The following is a 27,163-nucleotide window of genomic DNA, read 5'->3' as shown; positions in this document are numbered from 1 at the left end:
GGTTGCTTGCCCGCTGGCTAGTGGCCTCTGTGACGACGCACCCTGAAATCTTCTGCGCTGGTTTGGCTCCTCCAGACTGGCTCCCGCTCTCTGCAAAGAAGAAGCACCCCAGACCTTCCTGGTCTGCACCAGAAGCAAGTCCTTCGTGGGTTCCGCTTGCCAAGGCCTGGTGAGTCCTAGTCCAACTTCGACGCCGCCGACAGCAAGAGCCTTCGTGGGACAGCTCGCCTCCTGGTCCTGGTCGTCCTCGACGCTTCCTGGTCCTCCTGGCTGCAGCGACAAGCTTCACCTTCACCTGCAAGTCTTCACGACATCGCCTGGTTCCTTCCTGGTTCCACGTGGTCACTGGCTAGTGACCTTGACTCTGTCCCTTCTGCTTGCAGGTTTCTTCTCTTCTTGATCCCAGCCTTGGGATCCACCGGACACTCTTCACTGACTGCCTGTCAGCATCTTTCTTCAGGCATCCATAGGAGTCGACGACGAAAACGACGCATCTTCACCCCTATGCACCCGCAGCCTGTGGGCTAGGTAACTTGGGTACTCCGGTGCTCATCAGGATAGTGACTATCCTAGTGTCTAGTTTTCAAGTCTCAACTTCCTAGCTACTCCGGAAGTGTCCTAAATCTACCGTTTTCTAAACTGTACTATTGCTAGTGACTTTTACGCATTACGCGTGAGTGTTTCCACTCTGCACACGAATCCCGTGGGCCTCCCACTTCCTAACTAACGCTAGTGTAGTGTAGCCCCAGCGATTCCCTAGGCCTAGGCCTATTCTATTTCCGTGACAGTGGTTCTTATACCACTTAATCAGTATATGGTTTGCGTGGCCCCTAGGGCCTAACTGTATTACTTACCTGTGTGACTTAATGTATGCTTAAATAAGACTGTGTTGTACTTACCTCTAATCTCATAAAGAGTGCTGAGGGTTTGCTTAGAATAAATACACTTTATTTTATATATATCTGTTGTGGTGTCCTTTCATTTGGTATTCAAGGGATTATATATGGTATCACAGCTGGCTTCACATGCCATTCAGAGTTTAGCCTAAGACTGCTCTTGTCCATGCTACCACTAGGATAGCTGGTCTATAAGGTTGACTTTACAACCAATCACCATAAGGGTATTTGGACGGATATAAGGTGTACACTAGAACTAGTGACATCATACATCAGGCCAACTTCTCACAATGGAGTACATCATTGAGGCGTGATCTTTAGCCTGATCTTAATATGGCCAGCGCTGGGACAGTGCTCTGCCCATGCGCATTGTAGACTAGGAAATATTTCTGTGTGGCGCTTCCTCGAATACGACCATAGAGAACTGAGACAGTTATGTTCCATCCCATCCCATCCCTTCCCTTCCCTCTATCGTTTCGATGTTCTGACGTCACACAGTCAGGCAGAGCCGCGGTCTGTCCCAGCCCGGTAAGGTTTTCTTCCGAGTTGTGACGTCACGCAGGGACACCAATCTTAGGTGGTCGGCTCGCAGGAGGGAGAACATGGCGGAGGCGGCTGCAGCGGCTGGGGTGACGGTGTCTCAGCACCGCTTTTTCTGCCATTGTTGCAAGGGAGAGGTCAGCCCAAAGCTGCCGGTAAGATTGCATGGAAATGGGATACTTGTATGATATTCTTAGAATGCTCTACGTTTTGGGATACACACTCATCGGATTTAGAACCCTTCACCCTCAATCTATTCAGAGCATAAGGTTTACCACATTAAGAGTTTCTAATACAGAACTCCATACTCTCATGGTCCTTCACCCCTATTTAGCAATTTACATGGTAAATCGTTAGGTGACAAAGCCTGCGTTGCACTATGATCTTATCCAAGAGGTATTTTGGCCACCTATCTACCTACTTCGGTCGATGGCATTCGTCCATTGTACTCCTTAATTGTTCTCCTTACCCTTTGCACAGTAGGTTGACCAACTGGCGTTGGTGCAAATTCAGGACGGTGAGTGTTAAAATTCAGGACAAAGGGTCAAAATTCAGGACACAAATTCAGGACAAGAGGTCAAAATTCAGGACAAAACTTCAGGACAATAGGTACGTTTTACAGACACATCAGAGGAGGTCACGCAATAGTATATAAGTAAGCCCAGCCATATCCAAACATATTCAACCACTTGCAAACCTATCCATCATGTATCCTTCCATCTATCATTTCACTCACCCATCCCTTTATCCATCCTTTCACTCATCCATCATCCATCCTTCCTTTCATCCTATCCATCTGTACACTCATCCATCCACTCTTCTACCCATCCATTCACTCATCCATCCAGCCATTTACCCTTTCACCCATCCTTTCACTTACTCATCCATCCACCCAGTCACTCATCCTTCCACCCATCCACCCTTTCAGTCATCCATCCTCCCTTTCTCTCTCCATCGACCCTTTCACTTAGCCATCCTTCCTTCCACCCATCCATCTACATTTCTTTAAATGTTTTAAAAACAAAAACATAAACAAAAATAATGTCATGAGCAATGCCAATAGCTCTAACTTTACCAATGCCGAGACCATTGCATTGTAAATGCTTGTTTTTCCTGTTGATATTTGTGTTCAGATCCATTTTGGAGTACAAATGATGACAGGCTGCCCTGTATACCATTCGGCAATGGACATACTCCAATGTCTGCAGAAAACATATGGATCTGAAAGATCCCCAAAAACATAATTCAGACAAATTCTCTCAATATTGACATTTTCTTTCAAAGGTCTTACTGAGATACATTTCTCCAAGAGATCTTGCAGTCTGACTGGGTACAGTATCCATTATAACCTACAACAGCTTGTGCTGCGCCTCGCCTTACACAACTGTCACTGACAAGCAAACAGAAACCAAAATGGGACAGCTTGCTACGGAGGGCTCTTAGGCTATCAGAACATTCCGCCAATAGAGGGACGAATGTTCTAATTTTTTTAGAACAAAAACCTCACGGAGCCAGAGGGGACTTAAATCAGCAAAAGCAGTGAACAAACATTGGAATGTTGGTGCTCCAGGCTTTTTTATTTGTTAGAACATTCTGCCCTCTAGTGGCAGAATGTTCTATTAGCCTTATAGCCCTTCGTAGCTGGGCTATAGCGGGCTATACTGGCTATTAAAGTCCCGCTCCTTGTTAAAGGCCCTAGCCATCGGCTCGGGCCTTTAACGCTCGAGCGGGCCTTTAATGGCCGGGATAGCTGCCACGGCAGGCTATAAGTCTATATTATAACACTGAAATGTTGAGAGCTCCACTGAAAACAATGAGTGGCTCAGGGCTAATAACGGCTGGTATAAGCCTTCTGCTCCAACATTCCAATGCTGGTCTTTCTATTTCTCTGTTTCTCATCTAGAAAATGCTACTCTCAGTGGATGAAATGTTCCAATAGCACTACAGCCCTTTGGCTATGCCAGTTGTTAAAAGACCCTCTTCCTCGTTAAAGGCCCTCACATGCAGCTCAGGCCTATGACTAAACTTAAGGGCGATTAACAATTGTCTAAAGTAAGGCCATAGCTGCAGGTTCACATCTCCGTGGAGTACGCCATCTTAACAGAAGCCATGCGAGACTTACCGCTCCATCTGTTTATGATGCTTCTCCTCTCTGGCCTGGGCCTTCATCTGTTGCACCTCGATGGTGTCGGGCTTGCGTCGGCGCATGTACAGTTCATGGTTGCCCATGCACAGAGCTAGGATTCGCTTGTTAATTCGTAACCTTGGTGCATAGAAGACAAAATCCTAAAGGTGACAAATGGAAGAAACGTAGATAAGGAAACTGGCAAAATAAATAAAGTTTATGTTTAAGGTTGGGGGAAGAAGAGTGCCTAGGACCAACACAATTAAATACTTTCTGACCCAAATGGCTGGTTGGAGAGACCTATTCGAGATGGGACTGAAGCAAAATACTAACCAATTTACTATGCAATATGAATATTAACATTTACACCCCAGTCAAGTGTAAAGAGGGGTGCAGGGGGCAAAGAGTCACATCATTTGTAGCATTAACTTTACGTGCAAGTTACATTTCTTGAACACAGACAAGGGCATGTCTGCCTATCCCATGTCTACTAATGAAGTGTATCTGCCTCTATCACACTACAGTTTGGGAGTTTAATTCTGTGGTGGAAAGTGGTCTGCTTATTTAGAAAAGCAAAGACAACCTATACAAGAGATATATATATATATATATCTCATATCATATATCCAAAAACCAAGTTCCACCTTGCATGGAGACGCCATCACAGTTGGACATATCACCTAATTTATTGTGGGCAGCAAGGAAAACGGGTAGCACCCCACCTCAGAAAATCGCCAAACATGTTTCGGGCTCCATGCCCTTGCTCACTGGCTGCAACAACAAAGTCCCAGCAGCTGTGAGGACTATAAATCACTAACCCCGCCCAAGTGGGACGTCACTCTGCCAAATTGCATTATGGGGTAAGTAGTCCTTCATTTGCCATAGTGGATGCTGTCAGGGCTTCGTGTTAAAATCATTCCCAAGTGGGTCCCAAGGCAGGGAAACACCGCGTTGCCTGCTGATGCGATTCCCTACAATTACGGCATGTCCATCTCCTCATGGTGCTTCGATTTCCATGCACCAAGGTCCGCTATGTAGCGCGGCGGGGCGTCTCCGCGGCGAGGCGCGCCGCTATTAATGTTCAAAAACCAAGTTCCACCTTGCATGGAGACGCCATCACAGCCAGTGAGCAAGGGCATGGAGCCCGAAACATGTTTGGCGATTTTCTGTGGTGGGGTGCTACCCGTTTTCCTCGCTGCCCACAATAAATGAGGTGATATGTCCAACTGTGATGGCGTCTCCATGCAAGGTGGAACTTGGTTTTTGGACATTAATAGCGGCACGCCTCGCCGCGGAGACGCCCCGCCGCGTTACATAGCGGACCTTGGTGCATGGAAATCGAAGCACCATGAGGAGATGGACATGCCGTAATTGTGGGGAATCGCATCAGCAGGCAACGCGGTGTTTCCCTGCCTTGGGACCCACTAGGGAATGATTTTAACACGAAGCCCTGACAGCATCCACTATGGCAAATGAAGGACTACTTACCCCATAATGCAATTTTGCAGAGTGACGTCCCACTTAGGCGGGGTTAGTGATTTATAGTCCTCACAGCTGCTGGGACTTTGTTGTTGCAGCCAGTGAGCAAGGGCATGGAGCCCGAAACATGTTTGGCGATTTTCTGTGGTGGGGTGCTACCAGTTTTCCTCGCTGCCCACAATAAATGAGGTGATATGTCCAACTGTGATGGCGTCTCCATGCAAGGTGGAACTTGGTTTATGGAGATTATATATATATATATATATATATATATATATATATATATATATATATATATATATATATATATATATATATATATATATATATATATATATATATATATATATTACCTACTGGCGGTCGCCAGTAGGTAGTTATAGTTAGGACCACGTTTCCATAGGAAAACCTCAACATTCTATTTTGAATAACTTTGGCGCCGGTCGACGAATCCTCGCGAATTTCTCAAAATAGGTGGGGCGCTACGCTCCGCTCCTACCCTGAAAGTCTCGGGGGGATTCGTCAAGCGGGGGCTGAGATAAAAGGGGGGTCCCAAAACGCGTTTTTCCCATGCATTTTTCCATAGGACCTTTAGAACGAGCTACAGCCCGAACGGCTGAACAGAATTACTAGAAATTTGGCAGAGAGGTAGTCCCTAGGTCAAGGAAGTGCCTTTTGTAGGTTTGGTGTAAATCTGTTCAGTAGATTCTGAGAAAATAGCCTTTAAATCAATATATATATCTGAGCCTGCTTACGGTACGCTTACCGTACGCTTACCGTACGCTTACCGTAAGCTTACGGTGGCGTGCGCGAGCGCGATTCCGATTGGCTCTTAGATCTTAGTAAACATTCGAATCGGCCGAAACCAGGAAGCGGCGTCCGCCATTTTGTCTCTCGCACTGAGTGTTGTTTATCAAACATGATGGCCAAAAACATGTTACGGGGCTGTTTTGACAACTCCCTCCCACATAGTCATGTTGAGGGAGTCCCCAAACATCCCCCAAGAGCAAAAACGGTTTTATTTTTTTTCGGCAATTTCGCGGGGTACGCTTACCGTACGCTTACCGTACGCTTACCGTAAGCTTACCGTACGCTTACGGTAAAAAAATAAAAATAAAAAAAACACTATCCACACTTACCCCACCCCCTGTGCTTTTGGTGGCCGCAGGCCACCAAATGTGCAGGGCTTATTAATAGAGAAAAAAAACGTAATTTTGGCAACATGAAATTATAAAATCGAAATAAAAAAAACACTATCCACATTGACCTCACCCCCTGTGCTTTTGGTGGCCGAAGGCCACCAAATGTACAGGGCTTATTAAAGTTGATAAAAACCGTGCACGGAACGAACTGCGTTAAGTGGGCGCGCACGCCACAAATGGCGTAAAGTAACTTAGCATTTAAAAAACCGTACAAATTCACTGAAAAAACCATAGGTTTCACACACGTTATAGTTAGGAAATAGCATTTAAAAAACCTTGCTAATTCACTGAAAAAACCATAGGTTTCACACATGTTATAGTTAGCTGGACATTTTACTGATAAAAAACCAATGAAATTCCCCCGTTATAGTTACTGTAGGCAACTATAACTCACGCGACCGTAATCCTCTGCTGATGACATATGTGTCTTTATGAAAAAAAAGTATTTGTAATATATGTATAGCTAAAATTTAATGGAAGAAGATATGGGCAAATAAGTGTCTAAATACAGTATTAGCATCAGCAGAGGATTGCGGTCGCGTGAGTTATAGTTGCCTACAGTAACTATAACGGGGGAATTTCATTGGTTTTTTATCAATAAAATGTCCAGCTAACTATAACATGTGTGAAACCTATGGTTTTTTCAGTGAATATATATATATATATATATATATATATATATATATATAGAATAGGTTGTGTCAAAACTGTGGCCAACATTATGCTACAATCTAAGTTCCTTTTCGTTAGAATTATAGACTGAAATGGGAGGGACAGAGCCTGCTTGGACCTTACTCCCACAGAGATTTGCAGTACGGGTTTACTATGCCTAGTTTATATTCTTGATGTTCTTCAGACAGGTCTCCTACAAGGCCAAAGGCAAATGCCAAGTCAATTATGCTGACCCTTATTTTGGCTCAAAAAGCACAGAGCGACTGACCCCTTCAATCAGCAAGGTAGACAGTCCATGCCTGAGCCTTCTAGTCTAAGAAATGCTCATCCATATGCAGCCCAACCATGGGTCTATTTTGACAACAGCCATCCAGAGATGCCCAGGAAACATCTGGCACTATCCCAATCTAATGTGGAAATGCAGAATTCCCCATCACCCACGGGCACCTCGCATCATTAGTGCAATGGCTTTACTGGGGTGAAAGAAAGCTTGGACAAATACTGGCACATTCGAAAAATACAAAAACTTTACTATTCTACCAGATTTTAAGGATTTTACAAACATGCCACTGGTTGCTGCAATGCGCCAGCTCACTTGCACCCCTCTAAGGCTTTGGTCACCCAGCCCCCCATTCAACCATATTGAAAACAAAGGTCTTACTGGTGCTTTTTTGTCGATCGGTTTAATCACAAACTTCTTGTCGTTGAACGAAATATTTCGGATCTCACTCCAAGGGAATCCAATTTTTGGTGTCAACCTAAAAGAGACAGAAAGAAGAACCATGCAGGATAACTAAACTAATAACTATTCAAAGAGTATCAACACAGTTCTCTTAAAATATCCTTTTCTACTTTCCTGCAACAAGTTAGCAAAATTAGGGCTCCAATTTAACAATAACATTTTTTAATAAACATTTATAAAATATATAAAGCAATTCGAAGGTCAAAAGTGATATCTGGGAGAAAGAATGGGCAAAAACTAAGACTAATAAAGCAGGCAATATAGAGTAGGAACAGCAATTTATCGTGCACATGCCGAAACATGTAGAATTGCCCATCTTGGACTGCTGCACTCAAGATCATGCTATGACCTTAATGATGGTGGGGTATTACACATCCTCGTTGCTGTCTAGGGGTAAGGTAGAATCGCCCATCAAATTTCTAGGCGAGTGGGCAAGTATTTCTTAAAGGAAAATGCTACTTACCAGTTTGCATCTATTATTGGCATGTAGAGCTGCAGAGTTATACACGTTTGCATAGATCGCCATCTGGTGTTGGGCTCGGATGTTTGCATTTTTTTTGTCGAAGAAGTCTTTGTAATCATAAGTTGATGACACCTCCTTCGGTCGACAGTTCGCATGGACATCGACTCCATCCCTAGATTGTTTTTGCCACGCAGGGTTAGATGGAGTAGTGAGAAGTAGAAATATGTCCATGTGTAATTTATCCAAGTAAGATAATACTGGAACAGATAGAGGTATCCGGGGAGGCGGGTGGGCGTGTACAACTCTGGAGCTCTACATGCCAAGAACAGATGCGTACTGGTAAGTAGCATTTTCCGTTCGAGGCATAGGAGCTGCAGATTGTACACTTTTGCATAGACTATACAGCAGTCATCTCGTTAGCGGTGGCTACCTGTATCTGTAGCAGTACTTTGAAATAGTGTTTTTAATACAGCCTGGCCCACACTAGCTTGCTGTTTTGCCTGCACATCTACACAATAGTGTTTTTTGAAGGTGTGTGGTGAAGCCCAAGTTGCTGCTTTGCATAGGTCATCCAGGGGAATGTTCCCTAAGAATGCCGTAGAAGCCCCTAGTTTGCGTCTAGTGAGCTCTAGGGGGAAAGGTTACGGTGCGTTTGGCTTTGATGTTGCATATATTTGTATGCATTTTACAATCCACCTTGCAATTCCTGTTTTGGATATTGGATTACCTTTATGAGGTGGGGAGAAAGCCACAAAAAGTTGTTTGGTTCTCCTAAAGGATTTTGTTCTTTCAATGTAGTAGAGTATTGCTCTTTTAACGACTCAGGTGTGTAGAGCTCTTTCTGCCCCCGAGCCTGGTTGAGGAAAAAACACTGAGTTCAACAGACTGGTTGAGATGGAAGACAGATGCTACTTTGGATAAAAATTTTGGGTTAGTCCTAAGAACCACTTTGTTATAATGGATTTGTAAAAATGGTTCTTGTATAGTTAATGCCTGGAGTTCACCAACTCTTCTGAGAGATGTGATGGCAATTAAAATGGCTACTTTCCAAGTGAGGAACTGTAGTTCGCATTTGTGGGGCGGTTCAAAAGGGGGACCCATTCCTCTGGTAAGGACTACATTAAGGTTCCACACCGGAGAGGGTAGAGCTCTTGGTGGAATTATTCTTTTAAGTCCTTCCATAAAAGCTTTGACAGTAGGAACTTGAAACAAATACAAGTGTAGTCTGTTTTGTAGGTAGGCCGCTATGGCGGCGAGATGTAACCTAATAGATGTATATGCTAGGTTACATTGTTGTAGATGCAAGAGGTAACAGATGTTCTGAATGGAAGCATTTAGTGGGTTGATCTTGTTGTGCGTGCAATAAATGACGAATTGCTTCCATTTTGCTGCATAGCATGCCCTTGTTGTAGGGCGTCTAGCCTCTTTAATAACGTTCATACAGTCTGGTGGGAGTTTGAGGTAGCCAAACTCTAAGATTTCAGGAGCCAGATCGCAAGGTTGAGTTTTTTGGGCTCTGGGTGTCATCTCTCCATGGGTCTGAGTATAAGTTTGGGTGAGAGGTGTAGCTTTTGATGTGGTACTACTGATAGTTCCAATAGAGTTGTGAACCATGGTTGCCTTGCCCATCTTGTAGCAACTAGGATCACTGAGGGAATGTTGTTTGAGTTTCCGAACCACTAACGGAATGAGTGGGAGAGGTGGAAAAGCATAAGCAAATTTGCCTGACCAATTCATCCATAGCGCGTTGCCTTTGGACAATGGGTGTGGATAGCTGGATGCGAAGTTTGGGCATTTTGGTGTGTGACAAACAGATCTATTTCTGGGTGTCGCCACAGGTGAAAGAATGGAAGAAGAACTTGAGGATGAAGTTCCCATTCGTGGATCTGCTGTGCTTGACAGCTGAACAGATCTGCAATCTGATTGTGTACCCCTGGGAGATGTTCTGGCAGGAGGTATATATCTTTTGCGGAATGGCCCATCTCCATATACTTGGAGCTAGGTGTGAACTGTAGGGAGGTCATGTCTGTAAGGATCAGGACAGCTTTGCCTAGAAGGTGTAGTTTGCCAACAACCAGGTAGTTGATGTGAAATTGTTTTTGTTGGGGGGTCCAGATACCTTGAATGGTATGGGTTTGAAGATGAGCTCCTCAGCCGCTGAGCGATGCGTCTGTTAGCACTATCTGTGGGACTGGCTCGAGGAACGACAGCCCTTTGGAAAGGTTCTGTGTGTTCCACCATTGTAGAGAGAGATGGGTGAGGTAGTCCACCAATACGAGATCTGTTAGCTGACCTTGAGCCTGGTTCCACTGACATGACACACTCTTGTAATGGACGCATTTGTAGTCTTGCATGAGGAACGAGAAAAATGCAAGAGGCCATCATCCCTATTAATTGCATGAACACTCGTGCTGGTAGTGAGTGTTGTGGCTGAAATCGTTGAATTAGCGCTTGTATTGCACTTATCCTGACTGGGTTGGGATATGCTAGAGCTGTGGAAGTATTTAATGTAGCTTCTAGGTATTGTTGTATTCTGGACAGTTGGAGATGGGATTTGCCCAGATTTACTGTGAATCCCAGAATGTGAAGCAGTTGTATTGTGCTGAGTGTGTTAAACACAGCTGTTGTGGGATTTTGCTTTTATGAGCCAGTCGTCCAGATAAGGGAAGACATGAATGTGCTGTCTTCTCAAATGGGCTGCAAACACTGCGAGGCACTTGGTGAAAACTCTGGGTGCCGTGGTGACCCCGAATGGTAGAACTTTGAATTGGTAGTGTTGACCATCTACCAGAAACCTGAGATATTTCCTGTGAACTGGATGAATGGGAATGTGGAAGTAGGCGTCCTTTAAATCTAGAGTGGAGAGAAAGTCCCCTTGCTGAAGTAGTGGAAGCACTTGTTGTAAAGTGACCATGTGGAAGTGGTCTGATTGGAAGTAAAAGTTGAGCGGTCTGAGGTCCAGTATTGGCCCAAGAGAACCGTCCTTTTTTGGAATTAGAAAATAGAGGGAATAGACCCTTGTGCCTTGATGAGGCAAGGGAATTTGCTCTATAGCATGTTTTTGTGATAGTGCAAGAACCTCTTGTTTGAGAAGCGTCAGGTGTTCTGTTGACATTGGACGCTGTTTGCCTCGAACAGTACTTTTATAAGTGAAGTATTAAATGAAGCAATTGCTGTGGGCAGGTGGTAGTGGTAGGTCCGCTCCTGGCCCTTCCCTGCTTGCTGTTTGCCTATGGTACCTTCTATATGGATGTGCAGAGAGTCTCCATTCATCTTTCATATTTACTTGGTATTTGTAAGTGCCCTGTTTCCATTTGTTATTACCCTTGCACTTCTGCTCCATTGTTTGTATTACTCCAATGCAGCAGGAAAACTGAAACGTGCATAGACTACCAAATCTTGCTGCTGATTTTATGGCCTGAGCATCCCAGACTCTGGTGTCTGCTCATAGGATCCTGAAACAAACTGTGGTTACAGTGTCTAAGGGGAGACTGCTGCTCAACACTGCCACCAAAACCGGTGTGTTCCAAGCTGGATAACCCCATTACATTCTCAGGGCACTTGACTTTCCAGGAATAATGAACCAAGCAAGGCAAACCTTAGATGGTGGCTATGGGCTTGAATCTAGTACATGCAAAAAAGAAAAACTGAGTCAAAAAAAGTTGTGACCATAATTTTTATGGTCACAAAACTTTTGACTCACACTTTTTTTGACTCAGTTTTTCTTTTTTGCATATACTAGTTGAATTGGGGATTATAAACTGTTTGAGTCCCTAAATCATATCCCTTAGATCCCCCACTCTTTTTGAGATATTCTATTAGCTTGAATCTAGTACAGCATGGCACAGTAAATAATGTAAACTAAAATAATGCAAAATAAACTACATTGTCAATGAGTTTAGCGATGCCGGGGAGGAGGGGTTGCAATGGAAGTACACCTGTTTAGGTCAGCAGGAACTAGAAATGTATATTTGTGACAGGTGGATGACCCAAAAGTGTTGTTAGTTAGGAAAATGCACACATATGGTTCTCTTAATGATTGTAAATAGAAGTCTTGTGTCCATACAAAAAATATATATTTTGTTTGGCATATTTCAGTATCAAACAATGGTTCACAGAAAGTGTCACACAGACCAAAAAGGTGAACAGAAAAGTTACAGCTCAATAAAGTCTTTTTGAAAGACTTGACATTTCCTAGCCTGACCTTTGAGATTAAATAATATTTTAGACTAAACCCATTGGCCAAGTTGAAAGCCCACGTGCCCTTTCATGAGTTTAGATACGGCCACTGCCCGAAAGTGTAACATGCTGTTTAACAGCAACATGTAGATTTTTCTTTCCAACTGAAACTTAATTTGTTTTGAGGCCATTATAAGAACACAAAGAAACACAAAAATTGGGTGGATATTAATAATCCGAGGCACAGCTATCAAATTGTGCAACAGGTGCCGTAGCATTGGGTCCAGTGTTGAGAAGCCAATTGCACCACAAGAATACTTCTCATTGAGGCTGGGTGGAGGGGATTTATTATTATTTTTTTTGCATTAGTATTTGTGACACTTATGCTATGTCACTGATTGGCCTCTTTTACAGCGTAACCTCTTTGAAACCAACCCTCCTTGCGAGGAATGCAGGAAAGGAACTGAAGAAAGGGGGACAGAAAGCATAACTAATGAAAGCTTGAAAATGTCTTTGGACTGCTCTGAACAGCTCAAAAACTATTACCATAGGTGCACACTGGTACTCAATCCACACAGGAATCACAGCTCGTCTACGCTAAGGAGGGCCTGGACCCAACACGCCAAAGAGGGCCTGGACCCAACACGCCAAAGAGGGCCTGGACCCAACACGCCAAAGAGGGCCTGGACCCAACACGCCAAAGAGGGCCTGGACCCAACACGCCAAAGAGGGCCTGGACCCAACACGCCAAAGAGGGCCTGGACCCAACACGCCAAAGAGGGCCTGGACCCAACACGCCAAAGAGGGCCTGGACCCAACACGCCAAAGAGGGCCTGGACCCAACACGCCAAAGAGGGCCTGGACCCAACACGCCAAAGAGGGCCTGGACCCAACACGCCAAAGAGGGCCTGGACCCAACACGCCAAAGAGGGCCTGGACCCAACACGCCAAAGAGGGCCTGGACCCAACACGCCAAAGAGGGCCTGGACCCAACACGCCAAAGAGGGCCTGGACCCAACACGCCAAAGAGGGCCTGGACCCAACACGCCAAAGAGGGCCTGGACCCAAACGTGGCCATCTTGGTGGTAATGAAGACTCGGGCTCACAGCAGACATCAGCGCCTGCGTGCGGCTTTCGGGTAGTTGATCGCGAGCGGTTGGAGGTCCCCGGACAACCCAGGGTGATGACTAGGTCTACAGCAGGGTGTCTTCAAACTGGGGGGCCAAAAGTGATCCTAGGTGGCTGAGGATGGGGGGTGGCTGGAGGAAGGCACCAGGCTTTGGCCAAAAGAATAATTATGCTAATAACAGTGCTTTATTTTAAGCTGAAAAATAAAAAATGGACGCCAGTGAGCGGCTCTGTGATGAGTCATCACTAACATGTTTTGTCATTTATATCCTAGCTGGAAGTATGTGTCAAACAGGGAAGGGACTCTAAATATTTTTCAAAACTCCTACCGCACTTCTAATAATCACACTGTGGATACTTGTACACGTTACTAAGGCCGGCCTGACCAGAATAGTAGGTTTGGCAATCATGCATTTGATGGGATTTATAAAACTGCAGCAGAACTGAACAGCAATGTTTAAAGAAGTCTGGACATATTGAACATTGCTAATTTATTATAAATCTAGAAAGTTCCTGGGGGTAGGGGCTGAAATTTTTTCCACTGGCGGACGGCATTAAAACGTTTGGAGACCATCGTTCTAGAGGAATGGGTGACTGCTGTATGGCAGACCAAGAAATGTGTAAAAGGAGAGGTTGCGCCCCAAAACATTAGATTTGGGGCCCGTTGCTTTCAGGATCTACAGTCGGAGGACACGGAGACCTTCCTTTTGTTTCTGGTCAGATACTGGTTCATGGGTACACGATGCGTCGTAAACTATATTAATCACTGACTGTCGGCGGCCGCCCTGCCTTTCCGTTATGCTGTTTTGTTATACCTCAAACAAATACAGATGTGTAAAAAAATTTTTTAAAAAAACATTACCTTGGCTTGGCACAGGTACTCCGCCCAGTAACAACCATAAAACCGAGGGATGAGGCACTAGGTTTCAGGTGAGGACGTCTCCGTTCACTGCTTTCGGCTTGGTACATCTTCAGTGGCAGCGTCCACGGGGTGGCGCTGTTCTCCCATGGAAGAGCAGAGGGTTGGAGAAAACTAAGACTACACTAGAAAGTTCTCAAAAGCGCCGGACTGCTGCTAAGAGGCGTCTCACACCGCGCACTCGGCGTGTGTAAATCGCCTGCACATATTTACACAGGCGTGCAACACCCATTGGACTCACAGGGCTTCAGCCCCACCCCGGTCGTGTGTGGCAGCCCGGGATGAGACAGCTTCCCGGGCACACACACAGCCGCACCCGAGCACTTCACAGGTCTTTTAAAAGACCATTTGCATGTTAATGAGGCCCCGCTGTTGTGTCACCCCTTCCAAGAGCACCTGCAGCTCCACTCTGCCTATTGCTTAAAGATTCAGGCCCCCCTTCCCCCGAAATCAGCTCCACTCTGCTTAAAGATTCAGCCCCTCCCCACCCCCCGTGATATGTTTTCTTAGCCCCACCCCCCTCTGAAATTTGGCTCTAGTTGCGCCTCTGTATTTACATATCCACGTTTCGGTTTGGTAAAAACTGTTTTACTTATCTACTTAAGACACGGCGGCTGTTATCCGGTAATTTAGTGAGCCACACTTGAGCTCACGTACCGTACCGAAGTCATCCTCACTTAGGTCACGTACCTTGGGTGTGATCTCAGCCTCGGGGAAATAAGCGGGGCAAGGGCTGCTCGGGCCTCTGGACAGTGGCCCCTGAGTAGCTGTGCGTCTCTTAATAATGCAGCTCCAGTCTGTGCTCCCGCCCCGGGCATAGACAAGAGACGAGGACAGTTCGAGGCCCCGCTGTGTAACGACGACCCACACGCACAGTGACGTACCCTGCTGGAGTTGTGGTGGAGTGGGGGGCAGTAGGAAGGAGACCTCAGTATTTGCCGGCATTACAACCTCGTTTCCCAGATAAGGGGAGAAGTGAGACCTGGGAGAGGATGTGGCACAACGGCCAGAGCTGCGGACTTTGGATCTGGGGAAAACAGGCTCCATACCTGCCAACTCACACGGTGCCGCCGGCTCCCCATCACACGGTCTCCAGGAGAGGGGCCGATATCACATTATGGTAGAAAGAACAAGTTGCAAACCACTGTAAATCGTGGGTTTTCAGCTTCTTTTTGGAGACTTCGAACTGCTGAGCTCCATGACGTGTGAAAGGGCACCAGCTTCATCACACTTTTTGTTTTAGGGGAGGGGAGATTCAAAAGTGCCTTGTAGGCATTTCTGGGCACTGGGCCATGCCCCTTCAAGGCTCCGCCCCTTACTCACACGGTGAGATTGTTCTTATGGTGAGATTGTTCTTCAAGTTTGCAGGTCTGAGCCAGCTCAATATCCGGTACGAGTCTGCGTCAACTCGATAGCCACGCTATTCTGGGCAAATCACTTAATATTGCCAATGCCTAAAAAAGGTGTCCTTGAGTAATGTAACTGGTGCTCATGTAAAGCGCTCCAATGCCTTCAGGTCTAATTCGCTCGATACAAAACTGCATCTATCTACACAGCACTTACCATGGATCACCTGTGATAAACAGGGTAGGGGTGGGCGGCATTTGCGTAGTCACGCTACGAAAAGCTTCGCGAAACGGTAAAAAATCTCAGCGAGCACGGGAAAGTTCCGCGAATATGCAGAATTGCTTGTTCCGCCCGTCGCGATGCTTTTTTCCTTGTTCGCGAACGCTGTTTGCGTACTCGAGAAGAAATCTCTCAATTACACGCATTTTGAAAGCACGAACAAGCAAAAAATTCTGCGAAGCCATGGATCACAGAATTTTTGGTGATTCCGCGTTCTACGCAGAACGCAAAATTACCCAAATTCTGCAGGCGGAACGGAATTTACCGCCCAGGCCTAAAACAGGGTAAAGTTGGAGCCAGAGTGAAGGCAGACAGCTGGAAGGAGTTCAACAAACACGCTGCCCATCTGAGCCTTACCCTAGGTCCCGGGGCACAGTTAGGAGGCTAAGGGGAACGTAATAAACTGCAAGCCATACACCAATGGATGAACAGCAGTTCTCGATGGTGGACCCCCTTGACCAAACATTTGACTGCAGGAAGCAGCACCAATTGCACCATCAATCCACTCATCCACGACAGCCCTACCACCGTCCAGTGGCCACAGCCCCGACTGCTCCCAAGATAGCAGAGGGGAAGGCTTAATAACTATTTCAGGGCCACTTGAGAAACAGGACTGTCAAGAGGTTGCTCCTACTACCTTTTGCAGGGGAAGAGGTTCACAAACTATTTGAGAAGCTCCCAACACAGGTGGTGAACAGGACCATGACTCAGTGATCGCTCTCAATGGACTTTTTGACCCTCAGCTCAATCCAGACAGAGGTTTGAGCTAAGACACAAGACGCAACTGGAAAGGGAGTCCATAGACTGTTTCAGTGCCCGGCTATGGACGGCAACTCGCACACGCAAAGGTGATGGTTCAGCAAAGGAGACCTGTGTCCAAATGGTGCAAGTCATCGTTTTGAGGAAGCCAGGAATTAAGCTGGAACCAATGCTGGTGCTAGCATGATCGCGTGATCTTTCCACTAGCAGGACAAAGCGGATGGTCATCAAGTCTGAATCTGGCTGCGCTCCTCAAACCAAGGAGGAAACCATCGACGTGCTCTGACCAAAGTGCCAGGAAGACGAGATACGGTGAGAAAAAGCATGAGCCACTGTAACTAGTGCACCATGGAGCCCCAACAAAGTGCCTGGTACAAGGGAAAGCAGACTTGAAATGTGGCAAGGTCAGACACATTGCCTGCGTATGTCGTAGCAGGGGTAGAGGGGCACCAGGAAGATGGTCGCAGTCTCGGAGAAGCTTTACTAGAAAAGAGGAGTCTACATTGACAAATGTCGATGTCACCAACAGGGAGTGATTTGGAGGATGACGACGAAAGGGTCTTCCTTCTCATACACCACTGATGAAATGAGGGAAAGGCAGCGAGTGTGTGATCAAATAGGCCTTTATTGCTTGAAGGGCACCAGTCAATGTGATGAACAGACACTTTGAAACATTCCATGGCCATCACAAAGTCAACCAGACTAGAATCAATGCCTACAAGAAGACCCCACCTCCCGTTTCCTAGCATCTTTCATTCCCAAGTACAACACCAGAGCCAGTCAGGGCACAGCATATTTTATGTCACACAGGAAACCACTGGCACATTGATAAGCTGCAACACATAAGACATGGCCCGATGCAGTTTGCACAACAGGTGAGCGACTGCCAGATTAAAGATATTTTGCAAGACTTTGACGCTCTCTTTCAGGGACTAGGGTATCCTAAAAAACACCATACTAAACCTACCCATAGACACAACTATGAAACTCATTAATTTGAGGCATCACAGTTTTTTTGTAACCTCAGGCTATTGGTGGAATTGGTGACCCGACACTCTGGGTCTATTCCGTAGTGGTAGCCGCCAACCCCAAGCAACCAGGAGCCACAAGAATTTGCATGGATATGCAATTGTCAAACCATGCCATTGAACGGGAAAGACATTACTCCAACACTAGATAATATCTCCATGTATAAATGTATGCATACATATTCAAACGTGTGACATGCGAAATTAGCTGGGTAGCAACAGAGCACCATACAACGAGGACAATTTTTAATTGCGGAAGTCACAACACTCGTTTATAATCCTAGTAAAATTGCTCACCATTTGAGCTAAATATAGATTAAATGATCCGCCAAGAATCTTGGGTGAAATTTTGAAGCCACAAACTGAGATCTCCTTGTTCCAAGGATCCTTAGTCACTGCACCACATCTCGTGTATTTGGAACAATATATTGTGCATTTTTTTTATGTTAACAGACTATTACAACTGCTTTACCTGTCATTCTGTTCATAGATGTTCAGTCCCAGAGCGTCCACGCCCAACCACAGCTCAGAGCCCTTCTTGTTCTTGATGCTGAAGTAGTTCACACCATACATTTCCAGATCCTGTGCTATTTTCAGGTATTCCAAAATGGCGTCTTCCCTGAAAGAAGAAAGTGGACAAGATTTCAAATATCAGTCCAATATTCGAAGTGTGTCAGAGCTGGGCCAGAAGAGGGCCCAGAGAACCTCAACGCGATCCAAAACGTATGTTAAGTGTTTGCTAAGGGTACCAGAACAGCAATCAGGTTAAATAAAAAAACACAAGATGGCCAACTGGCGTTGAATCCTACCAGACACATGGGAACTTTACTGCAGTGTTTCAAGCACAGATTTCATTGACCTCTAGATTTAGAGATGGGTAGTGAATGGAGGGCCGTAGAAAGCACAGGTATCGGCCTAGAGATATTCAAGGCACGATTGTAGGACTTGATAGGTCTCTCAAGTCAGAACAGATCTAGAAGAATTAAGAGTTCAACAACGTAATCTTGGGTTCTTAAGGTGGTAAAGTTTGTAATGTTTTGATGGTAGGCATCTACATGTGGAGGCGAATCGCCAAATTTCAGCCCTTAAAATTAATCTCTAAATGACTAGGTATCTAGGAGATTGGAGCGCACACGCATATGTAACCATTTATCCTGGCTCCCATAGGCACAGAAGGGTCCATGACCAGGTGGACTGTACAAAATGTAGCACAAAAGACAAGCCGGGGTGGTTTGGATTACAGCATAAGCCAATATAGGCACGATGCCTTGCAGGCACAGGATAGGGGGTGGGCTGAGCTGTAGGCACATGCACAAGACCGCATGTGCAGGTTTCCAGGCCCATGAAAATACATGTGCAAAGGCAGACATGCAGGAAATATGGCAGACCGAGCCCACAAGCTTACAGCTTACTGGTAAGCCAGCCAGGAAGGAAGGAAGGACAGACCATTAGGCAGGCGGGCCAGCAAGCACGCAGAGCGCGGGCAGGCGGGCCAGCAAGCACCCAGAGCGCAGGCAGGCGGGCCAGCAAGCACCCAGAGCGCAGGCAGGCGGGCCAGCAAGCACCCAGAGCGCAGGCAGGCGGGCCAGCAAGCACCCAGAGCGCAGGCAGGCGGGCCAGCAAGCACCCAGAGCGCAGGCAGGCGGGCCAGCAAGCACCCAGAGCGCAGGCAGGCGGGCCAGCAAGCACCCAGAGCGCAGGCAGGCGGGCCAGCAAGCACCCAGAGCGCAGGCAGGCGGGCCAGCAAGCACCCAGAGCGCGGGCCAGCAAGCACCCAGAGCGCGGGCCAGCAAGCACCCAGAGCGCGGGCCAGCAAGCACCCAGAGCGCGGGCCAGCAAGCACCCAGAGCGCGGGCCAGCAAGCACCCAGAGCGCGGGCCAGCAAGCACCCAGAGCGCGGGCCAGCAAGCACCCAGAGCGCGGGCCAGCAAGCACCCAGAGCGCGGGCCAGCAAGCACCCAGAGCGCGGGCCAGCAAGCACCCAGAGCGCGGGCCAGCAAGCACCCAGAGCGCGGGCCAGCAAGCACCCAGAGCGCGGGCCAGCAAGCACCCAGAGCGCGGGCCAGCAAGCACCCAGAGCGCGGGCCAGCAAGCACCCAGAGCGCGGGCCAGCAAGCACCCAGAGCGCGGGCCAGCAAGCACCCAGAGCGCGGGCCAGCAAGCACCCAGAGCGCGGGCCAGCAAGCACCCAGAGCGCGGGCCAGCAAGCACCCAGAGCGCGGGCCAGCAAGCACCCAGAGCGCGGGCCAGCAAGCACCCAGAGCGCGGGCCAGCAAGCACCCAGAGCGCGGGCCAGCAAGCACCCAGAGCAATGAATGCATGTGCCATTTTTCTACCATAGATGTTCTACTAGGGCCACTAGTATCCACCCCTTCCCCTACCATGCCATTCACTCGTTTTTATGTAGTGGTTTTGCCAAATGTCTCCCCGTCCTGGAGCTCTTCGTTCCTTTCCGTAGTGTAGAGATGGTTTTTACCTGAGCATCCCGCGGTGCTCTTCGTGCCACACTTGGATCCTCTCTTCCCACTGCTCTTTGTTCAGCTTGTGTTGCTCCAGGACTCTGCAGAAGAAAACAAACAATTAAGAGTGCAGCCAGCATCACATGCTGCGACGACAGCCATGAAGTTAGAAGGTGAAACAGGAAACACCAGTGATTCTCAAGTTAGAAGTGACGGAACCTAGTTTCATTTCCACAGTGCTGATCAGTCCATGGGCACACGATTTTCAACCTATATGCATTTGTAAAGTGCACGTTCGCCCCCTTAGGTAAACTCGCAAAATAATGATGTTTCTTGTTACCCAGTTAAATGATACGCCTTTTGCTGACCCCGGAAGGACAGACTCGCCAGGATTTAAACCTGTGGCCATAGGTTCAAACACAGATTCCTGCAGTAAATGTACGAGTCCACCGAGCCATCAGACCGGGCCTAGCACACCAGACCGGGCCTAGCACACCAGACCGGGCCTAGCACACCAGACCGGGCCTAGCACACCAGAGCAGTCCTGCTCACAGGAGCCCATTTTAGCTACATTGAGAACGCGGATTTCTTTGTACAGTCCCACACCGGAACGGTATGTTGCTATGCCTGCGTCAAGGCACACAACCAACATTAAACACACTACTGAACAATCAGCCAACTTGGCTCCTGGGCATGCCAGGTCACTGTGCCCCAATGGTCTCAGCACAGTGCATGGAAAAGCCCCTATAGATGCAAATACACGTTCAATATTACATCATGCTGTTCTCCGTCAAGACCTGTGCTGGGGCACTGTGGCGTTGAAATGCGGTTTTATTCACAAACTCTGAAAGAATGATCCAGCTTTGTGCCAAGACCTCAAGGCGAGCATTGACCTGGGAGTGTCCTGGGTGGTGGATATGGAGGTAACACGCCCACATTAGCGCCATTTTCCAGGATCCGCGTCTCCGGACCAAGACTTCCGAAACCTATCATGAATAAACCCTGGGATTCAGCAAGGGAGACGAGCGGCATAACCTTTTGTTACAGTCCCTTCATGTGTGTATGTCTAATCCGAACTTACAGGCAGTAGAGCATGGTGAAGCTTTAAACTGCGACAGAGGTTGGATTAATCTATCAACCTTTTGTGAAACATGTGAGCGGACAAGCTTCCCAGCTTTAGTGAAGCTTGCCACAAAAAAAGGGACACATAAATAGCATATATGAAGATGGGTACTATGTTATTACTACTATGGGTGGGTGTGGGGAGGTGCCATGACTCACAAGAGGTGAAGAATCATGCGAGCCCCTCAACAATGGTAATAAATAGCATATTGTAAGACTCCCTGTTTTCCGTTTTTACTTATTTTTACAGATAAATACAGACAGAAAACCATGTACTTTCATGGTTGTATATATTTTTATAATGTTGATAAAAACGGAGATTGGGTGCTTTTTGAGTGATTCTAAATACACTGCCATGACTGCCAGGCCAATAACTGCGTGGATTGATAGGTAAGGGGGTTTAAAAAAACAAAAGGAATTTTAATAGAGGCTTCAACAGAAGTAGATAAACACAAGGCTGATACTGTGCATTGATTTATCTTCTGCGGGTGTTCATATCACTAAAACCTGCCATGCATTCCAGCATGACTGCATATTTATTACTTAAATAAATGCGGAAATATACCAGTTTCAGCGAATTTGTTTCATAAAACTCATAATAAATATGGCTAAATAGAGAGGGAAAGGTCCCAAAAAAAAAATACCATAAAACCGGGAGCCCTACATATTATACTCTGGGCATCTGCATATATGATTTATGCCATTACATTTTTTTCATGGATTTGTTTTAAAGAGTGATTACCAAAAACTAGGATGTAATTGTAGTAAGAAATGTGTGAGTTTATTAGTACAATTGATCCACAATGCGCTTTTGACCCACATTTATTTTCACTGCCATGTCATTAAACGAAAAAGTTAAAATTAAAAATATATATAATCCCTTCTCCACTAGAAAGGGAAAGCCAGGCGCAACAACAAAGCTAGTTATTCCATCGTATTTTTATTAGAAAGAAAAAACAAGATGAGTTTTGACCTGCTTCGGTCTAGGTGAAGGGATTTCTTGTGCGCTGCTTGGCGGTGAACCGAATCGCGAGGCAACCTCACTATGCAACAACGTTTGAGATATATACACACACACACACACACACACACACACACACACACACACACACACACACAGACGCATACATACACACAGACACACATACATACACACAGACACACATACACACAGACACATACATACACACATAGACATACATACACACATATAGACACATACATACACACATAGACGCATACATATAGACACATACATACACCATACATACACACACCACACATACATATACACACACCACACATACATATACACACACCACACATACATATACACACACCACACATACATATACACACCACACACACACCACACATACATATACACACCACACATACATATACACACCACACATATGGAATATGCTACTTACCAGTATGCATCCGTTCTTGGCATGTAGAGCTGCAGATCTACACACTTTTGCATAGATCGCCATCTGGTGTTGGGCCCGGACGTTTGCAGTTTGTTTTTCCTCTTGGAAAGTCTTTGGAAGTCACAAGGTCGGTGACTCCTCCTTTGGTTCGCATTGCGCATGGGCTTCGGCTCCATCCTCAGATTGTTTTTCGCCAGCAGGGAAAGATGGAGCGTAGTAATAATAGTAAAGAAACCCATGTGTGTTGTATCTAAATAAGATAGACTGGAACGGATACAGGTAGCCGGGGAGGCAGGTGGGCGTGTGTAGATCTGCAGCTCTTTAGTACAGCCTGGCCCACACTAGCTTGTTGCTTGGTTTGCACATCTACACTAATGTTTTGTGAAAGTGTGCGGTGTTGACCATGTCGCTGCTTTGGGATGTCATCTAATGGTATGTTCCCTAGAAAAGCCATAGAAGCCCCTATCTTGCTTGTAGAGTGGGCTTTAGGGGGAGCAGATAGCGTTCGTTTTGCTTTGTGGTAGCAAATCTGTATGCATTTTACAATCCACCTAGCTATCCCCGATTTAGAAATAGGGTTGCCTTTATGTGGTGGAGAGAAAGAGACAAATAGCTGTTTGGCCTTTCTGAAAGGTTGTGTTCTTTGGATATAGTAGAGTAAGGCCCTTTCAACATCCAGTGTGTGTAGAGCTCTTTCCGCAACAGTTTGAGGTTGTGAGAAAAAAAACAATAATTCTACTGATTGGTTCAGATGGAAGGGGGAAATGACTTTGGGTAGGAATTTTGGGTTGGTGCGGAGTACAACCTTGTTCTGATGCATTTGGAGAAAAGGTTCCTGTATAGTGAGTGCTTGTAGTTCACTGACCCTTCTAAGGGAAGTGATGGCCACCAGAAAAGCTGTTTTCCATGTGAGAAATTGCAGCTCACATTTATGCAAAGGTTCGAAAGGCGGTCCCATTAGCCTTGTGAGAACTATATTTAAGTTCCAGACAGGTGAGGGTGGTACTCTGGGTGGAACGAATAGTTTACCTGTCGGTGTAGTTTTGCAGCTTGAAGATCTTTCTGGATTCACTATGCTGTGCATTATTCCGCGATCTTGTGGTTGGGTCCGGATTCGTAGTCTTTTCTTTTTTTTTTGTTTTTTGTAGCCCAGGTGGGCGGCGACGACCCACCATTTGGTGCACCTCCCGTGACGTCGTCGTGCTTCCTGCGGAAGTCCCACCTTTGGGGCGCCATCTTCGGGTTCTTTTTTCCTTTCTCTTTTTTTTTTTTTAACCCTAGGCGATTGATTAATCCTTATTGTTCATTTTTCTGTACGTTTTCATTCCTTCTGATTTTTTCCATTTAACCCCCTCTTCCTCCAGCCTCATCTTCCTGGCGGAGGTGGGTGGGTTCGCTAGTGAATCCAGAAAGATCTTCAAGCTGCAAAACTACACCGACAGGTAAGAAACTATTCGTTTTGCAGCGTGAATCTTTCTGGATGCACTATGCTGTGCATAGACTTTGTAGCGGTTTTCCTAATTTTGTGGTGGCTGGGTGGTAGATGAGCGTTGGTCGTTGAAAATGTGTTGAAGCACCTTCTGTCCGACCTGTGCTTCCTTGTTCATCTGAATGTCCACGCAGTAGTGTTTTGTGAACGTGTGCACAGATGCCCAAGTTGCCGCTAGACATATGTCCTGAATGGGCGTGTTCGCCAGGAAGGCAACGGTGGCCCCCTTCTTCCTTGTGGAGTGAGCCTGAGGTCCCTCTGCTAGCTCCTGTCCAACCTGTTTGTGGAAGAATTGAATAGTGAGTGCAATCCATCTAGCGATGGTGCCCTTAGTCACTGGTCTACCCATGAAGCTAGTAGCAAAGGACACAAACAACTGCTTTGATTTCCTGAGTTCCTTCGTTCTCTCAATGTAGTGCATCACCGCTCTTCTAGCGTCGAGGGTGTGCAGAGCCCTTTCTGCGTTTGAAGTTGGGTTTTGGAAGAAACTCGGTATCTGGATACTCTGGTTCATGTGGAACGCCGACACCACCTTGGGCATGAAGTGTGGGTTTGTTCTCAGGACTATCCTGTCCTTGTGAATCTGAATGTAGGGTTCCTGTAGCGTTAGCGCTTGAAGCTCGCTCACCCTGCATAGTGAGGTTATGGCCACCAGAAAGGCCGTTTTAATCGTCAACATTTGCAGCGTGGCCTTGTTAATGGGTTCAAACGGTGCCTTCATGAGCTCCGTCAGTACCACGTTGAGGTTCCATGCCGGCGGCGGCAACCGTTTAGGAGGGGCAATTCTTTTGGCTCCTTCCATGAATCTCCTCACAACCTGCGAAGTGAAGAAACTTCCACCCTTCTCACCTCTGGTGTAGGCTACGATCGCCGCTAGGTGTACCCTTAGGGAGCTCGAGCAGAGGTTACTCTTTAGAAGGTGTGTGAGGTACCTCAGTACGGTTGAGTCTCTAGTCATTCTGTTTTGCAGGCCCTTCTTCCTGCACCACACAGTAAATCTCTTCCATTTGGCACTGTAGCATTTTCGTGTAGTTGGTTTCCTTGCCTCCCGCAGCACCCGCATAGTGCTAGGAGGCAATTTAAGGTGAGCGAACTCTAGGTCCTCAGGAGCCATGCCGCCAGGTTGAGGCTCTCTGGTTCCGGATGTAGGACCTCTCCGTTTTGCATGGAGAGCAGGTCCCTTCTTCTCTCGAACCTGTGGGGATTGCCCTGTGCCATTTCTTGAATTTGTGAGAACCATGTCTGCCTTGCCCACTGCGGAGCCACTAGGATCAGTCATGTTGCTGGTTCTGCACTTCTCGAGCACTATGTGCAACAGGGGTATCGGTGGAAAGGCGTAGGCAAATGTCCTCGACCAGCTTATCCATAGGGCATTTCCTTGGGATTGCTGATCTGGTTGCCTGGACGCGAAGCTTTGGCATTTTGCATTTTGGCGTGTTGCAAACAGGTCTATTGTGGGAGTTCCCCATCTCTGGAAAATCTTCTCCGTTTCCTGGCCATTGAGCTCCCACTCGTGTGATGCCGAGGTCTGCCTGCTTAGCCAGTCTGTCTCCACATTGTGCTTCCCTGGAAGGTGAATTGCCAGTAGATCTATCCTGAGAGGTATGGCCCATCTCCAAATCTCCTGTGCCAGAGAGGAGAGAGGGAACGACTGTGTCCCCCCCTGCTTGTTGATGTAGAACATTGCCGTGGTGTTGTCTGTTTGAACCAACACCCTCTGGTTGTACAGGTGCCTCTGGAATGCCTTCAGGGCTAGCAGGATGGTTTTCAATTCGAGGGAATTGATATGGCGTACCGCATCTGCTGGAGCCCACAGACCCCTCACTCTGAGGTTGTCCATGTGCGCTCCCCATCCCTTTTGCGATGCGTCCGTGGTAATGGTCATTGTTGGGTTTGGTGGTGTCAGGCTTCTCCCTGCTGTCATGTTGTCTCTGTTCCACCAAGTCATCTCCTCCTGCACTGCGTGCGTAACAACCACTAGATCCTCCCAACTTCCGTTTGCTTGTGACCATTGCTGTTGTAGCCATTCCTGGAATGGTCTCATGTGCAGGCGTACATTCGGCACCAGCTGGATACACGACGCCATCATCCCCATCATCTTGCTCACTGACCTCACTGTCAGAGCTCGCCCCTTCCGGTAGAGCCGCGTCTCCTTCAGTAGGGCATCTGTCCTCCTGTCGCTGGGCACCACTGTGCTGTTCAGGGAGTTGATCTTTGCCCCCAGGAAAATCTTCACCTGCTCCGGTTCCAGCGATGACTTAAACCAGTGAATCGAGAACCCCAGGTTCGTCAGAGTGTCTGTTACGCGTTTTGCGTGCCTCTCGCACTTCTTGGCTGAGTTTGCCTTGACCAGCCAGTCGTCTAAGTAGGGGTAGACATGGATTCTCTGCCTTCGTAGGTGGGCCGCGACCACCGACAGGCATTTTGTAAAGACCCTTGGCGCCGATTTTAATCCGAAGGCCAGGGTTGTGAACTGGTAGTGTTCCTGGTCGATGTTGAACCTTAGAAGGCCCTTGTGTCTTCTGTTTATTGGGATGTGCAGGTAGGCATCCTTGAGGTCCACGGTGACCATGAAGTCCCCGTCTCTTATTTGGGGCAGTACCTCCTGCAGCGAAGTCATTTTGAACTTCTGCGTTCTGATGAACTTGTTTAGGTAACGCAGGTCCAGGATGGGTCTGAGGTTTCCGTCTACTTTCGGGACCACGAAGTAGTTGGAGTAGACCCCCTTGTTGCGTTCTCTGAACGGCACTGCCTCTATGGCTCTTTTTTCTAGAAGTTTCCGTGTTTCTTCTCTGAGTAGGGCCAGTTCTTGAGCCGATCTCTGCCCTCCCTTTGGTCTTCTGTTTGGAGGTCTTTTCTCCAAATCCACGCAGTATCCGTACTGCATGACGTTCAGTATCCA

General features: G+C 47.0%; 1 protein-coding gene across 1 annotated transcript in view; it reads right to left on the bottom strand.

Moving 5' to 3' along the window:
• Positions 1 to 27,163, bottom strand: part of MSN (moesin) — a 250,128-nt gene that overhangs the window by 23,427 nt on the left and 199,538 nt on the right. Inside the window, exons 5-8 of the mRNA XM_085608290.1 lie at positions 20,235 to 20,318; positions 18,231 to 18,377; positions 7,576 to 7,672; positions 3,559 to 3,722 (exon numbers count right to left, since the gene is read on the bottom strand). Of these exons, the coding sequence (XP_085464416.1) occupies positions 3,559 to 3,722; positions 7,576 to 7,672; positions 18,231 to 18,377; positions 20,235 to 20,318 (492 nt within the window). The remainder of the gene's footprint in view (positions 1 to 3,558; positions 3,723 to 7,575; positions 7,673 to 18,230; positions 18,378 to 20,234; positions 20,319 to 27,163) is intronic.

The sequence above is a fragment of the Triturus cristatus genome, chromosome 5_2 (assembly GCF_964204655.1).
Source record: "Triturus cristatus chromosome 5_2, aTriCri1.1, whole genome shotgun sequence".
Classification (NCBI taxonomy): Eukaryota; Metazoa; Chordata; class Amphibia; order Caudata; family Salamandridae; genus Triturus; species Triturus cristatus.
Note: the sequence above shows the minus strand (reverse complement) of the source record. Positions and strands in the feature narration are given on the sequence as shown.